The 6,023-nt window shown below is 39.1% G+C and overlaps 1 protein-coding gene and 1 long non-coding RNA gene across 2 annotated transcripts; both read left to right on the top strand.

Annotated features, from left to right (window-relative positions):
* The first annotated feature begins 392 nt into the window (after positions 1 to 392).
* LOC129307326 (threonine dehydratase biosynthetic, chloroplastic) lies at positions 393 to 5,792 on the top strand. Its single transcript, XM_054948262.1, has 9 exons — positions 393 to 996; positions 1,930 to 2,109; positions 2,225 to 2,494; positions 2,580 to 2,786; positions 3,649 to 3,897; positions 4,443 to 4,513; positions 4,632 to 4,749; positions 5,152 to 5,286; positions 5,398 to 5,792. The coding sequence occupies exons 1-9, from the start codon at positions 409 to 411 to the stop codon at positions 5,536 to 5,538; spliced, it is 1,959 nt and encodes a 652-aa protein (XP_054804237.1). The 5' UTR covers positions 393 to 408; the 3' UTR covers positions 5,539 to 5,792.
* LOC129307327 (uncharacterized) lies at positions 2,794 to 3,424 on the top strand. The gene is made up of 2 exons (XR_008592338.1): positions 2,794 to 3,142; positions 3,252 to 3,424. It is a non-coding gene; the product is annotated as an uncharacterized LOC129307327 (long non-coding RNA).
* Positions 5,793 to 6,023: the final 231 nt, after the last annotated feature.

Here is a 6,023-nt window from a genome sequence, read left to right as displayed (position 1 = left end):
CTACGAGTTCGGCCCTAATTGACGGCTCTACATGTGAGGTTGACATGAGATTACTTGGAACATCCAGTGACACGTGGGTTTCAATGTCCATTTTAGTCAACAAAATAACTCAATGGTCAAATTTAATTGGAGCTAACGAGAGGGACAAAAGTTGTTTGATTTTGAAGGTTTAAGGACAATAATGGATCAAAGAATAGTACAAGATATTAAATGCTCCTTGAATATAATTGAGGGTGAAAATAAAATTGAACTAGAAAAAATATCTCTGCTATTTACCTCTAAGTTGAGATGTAACATTGGCGAAGGGCATTTTCCACGTGGGATAAGTTTGGGTAAACCCTAACAATATAGCTAGGCCGCCCCGTGGTTCCAAGTACCACATTTATACTTTCAAGCTGAACAATTCACATGTCATCATTTCATTTACGTCACTGTCACTCGTCTTGCAGGGGCGGCCAGACTCAGATCGCTGCTTTCTGGTCTCCAATTTCCATCTCCTTCCTCTCTCCCTCCGCTACCATGGAGGCATTGTCATTCTCCTCCACCCAGTCGCCCCTTCTTCGTCATGAGCGTTTGCAGAACTTAGCAGGCAGATCCCTTATTGGCAACCCCAGAAGAAATCAATTTGCCAGAGGATGGTCTGCCAAGCCCTCCATTACTGCCACTCTGTCCAAATCGGCGGCCGAGGTAACCTCCGTACCATCTTCGTCCTCGAACGTTGCCTCTCGAGAAGATCCGTTGGCCGTGACTTCTGTACCCCCTCGTCCCAGGGTATCCCCTGATTCCTTACAGTATCCACCTGGTTACCTTGGGGCAGTCCCGGACCGCACTGACGGTGATGGCAATGACAGCATAATCAATGCCATGGGTTACCTGACGAATATACTCTCTTCCAAGGTCTATGATGTAGCTGTTGAATCGCCGCTCCAGCTGGCGACAAAGCTGTCGGAAAGATTGGGGGTCAATCTTTGGCTCAAAAGGGAGGATTTACAGCCTGTAAGTTGCAATCTTTAGTGATGTTGGATGGATTTGAGTGTTGTTTTCTATTCATTTTGCAAACTGCATCTCTATATGCACAATGCGCTCCTGCTATATATCTGGCTCAGATATTGATTTGGTATGAAATAATCATGACTTACTCATGACTAATTTGTTATCTGTTCTTAAGTTCTCTTAAGCTTAGTGGAGATAGTAGTATCATAAAATCCAGTAAGTTATTGTCTGTCTGCATTAAAGAGGGGATCGTTAACCTTATGTTCAAACGTTAAAAAAAATTCCCTTTCACAATAGCCGTCTGTGCACTCGTGCTTGTGGAGGACGGGTTTTCATTTGAGCTTCCTTCCCAGATGCTGACTTTTAACTTCTAGTTTGGTATCTGTGTCTTATAATCGTTGTACTCAAAGGCTCGATCATCTTTCTGTCTTGATCGCAGATCATAGGAAACAAAATGGTATCTTGGGAAATGAATTGTGTAAATGGCCGCAACGTGTTTTGAGATTTCCACCAAAGTATAGGAATATAGCGATGTTCTATCATTTAGGGTCATACTAGTTTGTCTTGATAATTTTTTCTTCAGTATCCTTCTTCCTTTTTCTTTATGATTTGACTGTGACAGATATTATTATGCTTTACTAAATTTTCTCGCATTGTATCAAAGGAATTCTGAAGTAGAATGGATCCTCTAGGAGTTAGCAGAACATAAATGAACATGAAATACCATGATAAGATTTCAGCGAGCATAATTTACAAACTGAATGTAACTTGATAATTGATATGCCATGGCGGTAGATTTTTTTTTTTTTCATTTATAGTTCACTGAAAAGTGAACATAATTTGAGCTTCTAAAGTTTTTCTGGCGGTAGAGCTTTTTTTTATAGTTCGCTGGAAAGTGAACATAATTTGAGCTTCTGAAATTTTTCCCATCCGTAGGTTTTCTCATTTAAGCTCCGAGGAGCTTATAACATGATGGTCAAACTTCCAAAGGAACAGCTGGAAAAAGGTGTAATCTGCTCGTCAGCTGGAAACCATGCCCAAGGAGTTGCATTAGCTGCTAAGAGATTGAATTGCAGTGCTGTGATTGCTATGCCTGTAACCACTCCAGAAATCAAGGTGGATTTATCATCATCATCATGACATTATTATTTTGTGGCTATGTTGTGAGCATAAGTCTGAATGACTAAGTTATATGTTTTGATTTGATTCCCCCACCCTCCTTCAATTTCAGTGGCGATCTGTTGAAAGGCTGGGTGCTACAGTTGTTCTAGTTGGGGACTCTTACGATGAGGCACAAGCATATGCCAAGAAACGTGCAAAAGAGGAGGGTCGAACATTCATACCTCCTTTTGATCATCCAGATGTCATTATGGGCCAGGGAACAGTTGGGATGGAAATTGTTCGCCAAATACAAGGTCCAGTTCATGCAATATTTGTGCCAGTGGGAGGTGGTGGTCTGATAGCTGGCATTGCTGCTTATGTGAAGCGGGTGTCTCCCCAGGTTGGCAAGATATTATGATTGTTCTCTCTACATTGTATGGCATGATTTATAGCAAGAGGAATAACTATTGACATCTGTGGTGCAGGTAAAGATTATTGGAGTAGAGCCCACAGAAGCAAATGCAATGGCATTGTCATTACATCATGGTCAGAGAGTGATTTTGGACAAGGTAGGAGGATTTGCAGATGGTGTAGCTGTTAAAGAGGTTGGTGAAGAAACTTTTCGCTTATGCAAGGATTTGGTAGATGGTGTGGTTCTTGTAAGCCGTGATTCAATTTGTGCCTCAATAAAGGTGAGGGTCTCGCTTGTGAAAGCTTGCAATTTTGTGCTTGTCTATTGTGATGAGTTTGAGTTAATTTCCTTATGGTTTTTCAGCTGTTATTGCATTTTTTACTTTTTCCAAGATCATCTTATGTGAGAAATCCATTTTGTTTTTATTTGAACTTAGTTCTAAATTCTTGAATTAATTAGATCTTTTTTTTGGGAAAGGAATTGTGTAGATCTTATTGTTCTGTTGCAAAGTGGTTGATATGATCAAGATCTTCTTGATAGCTCATGCATAGGGTTATGAAGTTGGAATTTTCATTTTTCCTAAAGGAGCTTAACTTATGAGTTGACAGAAATTGTCAAGTTTCTAATGGAGAAATGGTGAGGTATCTTGCATTGCATATCACAGCCAGAGTAACATTTGACAAATTGTTCGTTGCTTTTTGAGTAACTAGAAGACTATTTGACCCTTTTGTGTGCATTGTGTCAGTGATGCTTTTGTTGTTCAACCCCTTCCCATTCCTAGTTGAGGTTGTTGAAAGGAGATTGAAAGTGGAATGGAAATGGCAGCAAGAACATGTTTCTATGTAACACCGGATGTATTAATCTATCACTTACCGAATTTAACAGAGTGAAAAAAGGATGCGTGGTTTTTGTGAATAATGCACTAATGCTTCAATTAGGTGATCTCAGACTCCTTTTTTTGGGCATACTTTGATTCTTTCTCAGTACAGAACATGTTCTTATTAGTCCAAATGTAATTTTTTATTGCTTCTATTGTGGTGCCTGATTTTCCTCATTGGTTTGTATAATGCATTTGGAATCCATGGCAATCACAGCACATGACTTGAACTCTTAAGATCTTACAATAGTAGAGCTTGTTGCAGGACATGTTTGAGGAGAAAAGAAGCATATTAGAACCAGCAGGTGCCCTTGCCCTTGCTGGAGCAGAGGCATACTGTAAATATTATGGCCTCAGGGGGGAAAATATTGTAGCAGTCACCAGTGGGGCCAACATGAATTTTGACAAGCTGAGGGTGGTAACTGAACTAGCTAATGTTGGTAGAAAGCAAGAGGCTGTGCTGGCAACTATTTTGCCAGAGGAACCTGGCAGTTTTAAGCAGTTTTGTCAATTGGTATGCCTACACTGCTGTAATTGAAATTCTTGCAGTTTTGTCAATTGGCATGTCTATACTGAGCCTTAACTGAAAATTCTGAGGTAGTGTTTGGGAGTTTTTTTTTTTTTGGGATGGGATGGGATGAAATGGAGTGGGATAGCTAAAAGGTTTATACCATTGTTTAGGAGAATTTTTTTGGGGTGGTCTTCTAAGCCATTCTTAGCCCTGCATCTATTTTTTCCAACCCTCCAATTGAGGGGGTGGGGGTCGAGGATATAAATAACATTATTATAAAATTACCCTTATCTTTCTCACCCCTCTCACTCTTTCGCTCCCTTTCATCCTAAAATTGAAAAGCATACTGATATCCTATTCAAATCTATTAATTTTATAGTAATTTTTAAATAACGATTAAATAAATCATTTATTCCTCTAATAAAACTCCCAAATAATGGAATGTCCCTCCCACTTCAATCCATTCCATTCAATCAATGACAATTCCTTTTCGTTTCATTATATACTCTCAAACATGCCTTGAGTCCATTTAACTTTGGCCCTGGCAGGTGGGGAAGATGAATATTACAGAATTCAAGTACAGATATAACTCTGATAAGAAAGCCGTTGTCCTATACAGGTAAGCTTAATGACAAGGAAGCTTAGATTGTTTTTCTTATCATTTATTTTAATTTGCAGCACATTATCTTTTGACAGTTTTTCAAGGATTACTTATTATCCTCTGAAATCGTGTGTAGTGTTGGGGTTCATACAGTTTCAGAACTTAGAGCAATGCAGGAGAGAATGGAATCTTCTCAGCTTAAAACTTACAATCTCACAGAGAGTGACTTGGTGAAGGATCACTTGCGATATCTGGTAAGTTTTACTGGCAAAATTTCTTCGTACTTTAATCCATTTTATCTTATTTTATCATTTCCTCAACATTATCACCAAATATCAAATTCTGTACACTCGTTATTTAAGGTGTTTGTTTCTGTTCAACTCTTTCTGACACAATAACATTCTTGAACAATTTTTAGACCCCGTGACTAGGTGCTGGTTTATGCTCTAATTGGAAGTCTTGTTATTCTTAGTTCTTACATTAGTTGTAATGAGTGTCTGTAGTATAATTTCTACAATGGTGGTCTAGCTGCGAGTCAATAATAAGTTGCATTCAACACTATTTGACTCTCCAATGAATGGTGGAATAACCTATCGCACATATGATGTTGTCTGTGGGCATTGTGCCATGTTGACTTACTTTTGATTACGTTTCAGATGGGAGGTCGATCAGATGTTCAGAATGAGGTTCTTTGTCGATTTGTCTTTCCGGAAAGACCTGGTGCTCTGGTGAAATTCTTAGATTCTTTCAGTCCACGCTGGAATATCAGTTTATTCCATTATCGAGGGGAGGTGAGGATTCAAAATTCGCTATTCTTTCTGTCTAAATCTGAATCAAGATAAGAGGTGTTTTCCCTTTTAATCAATGCGACTAATTTCATCCTTGTACTTTCTCTCCAACAGGGTGAAACTGGCGCGAATGTATTGGTCGGGATACAGGTACCCAAAAGTGAGATGGCAGAGTTCCATGATCGTGCTGACAGACTTGGATATGATTATACTGTAGTAAACAACGATGATGACTTTCAGCTTCTAATGCACTGAGGATGGCAGCCTGACCTGTGATTAATATTATCTTCTTCTTAGCATAAGCTTATCTGATGGTCTGGGTACAATAGAGGGATGAGTGGTAAAGAATAGGCCTCAAGGCACATACATGTACCCTGTAGAGAAGAGTAGTGAGTGGTTTCTTCCTATCATAATAAGTAATTTATCTATTGTAATGTAAGCGTTTTTAATTTATGTTTGGATTGGATATGAAATCCTCTAATGTTAGATCGTCATTTCATCTCTGTAAATTATGCGCCAAAAGCTCAGTTGTGCATTCCCATGACAGTAATTGTAGAGGAAAAACTTAGAGGAGTGTATAATCATATATGTTAACAAAGATCAGCAGAAAAAGCTTGAGTTTTGAAGAACAGCTTGGGCTTAAATAGATGAAAGTTGAGACTAAACCATGAGTAAGGGCTTTCGACACTTCTTCACAGCTCCCGCGTTTCTCTATATGCCCCATTCCTCATTAGCATTTG

The sequence above is a fragment of the Prosopis cineraria genome, unplaced genomic scaffold (genome assembly GCF_029017545.1).
Source record: "Prosopis cineraria cultivar Desert tree isolate PC_DT_omini unplaced genomic scaffold, ASM2901754v1 PC3, whole genome shotgun sequence".
NCBI lineage: Eukaryota > Viridiplantae > Streptophyta > Magnoliopsida > Fabales > Fabaceae > Prosopis > Prosopis cineraria.
The sequence above is the reverse complement of the archived record's forward strand: the minus strand, read 5'-3'. Positions and strand labels throughout refer to the sequence as shown.

What these genes read in the sequence shown, in the direction of transcription:
- LOC129307326 (XM_054948262.1), top strand. Translation starts at nt 409, where the DNA reads ATGTCATCATTTCATTTACGTCACTGTCACTCGTCTTGCAGGGGCGGC. An exon ending in TTAAGCAGTTTTGTCAATTG is followed by an intron (nt 3,898 to 4,442) that starts GTATGCCTACAC and finishes TGGCCCTGGCAG; the next exon opens with GTGGGGAAGATGAATATTAC. An exon ending in TATTCCATTATCGAGGGGAG is followed by an intron (nt 5,287 to 5,397) that starts GTGAGGATTCAA and finishes TCTCTCCAACAG; the next exon opens with GGTGAAACTGGCGCGAATGT.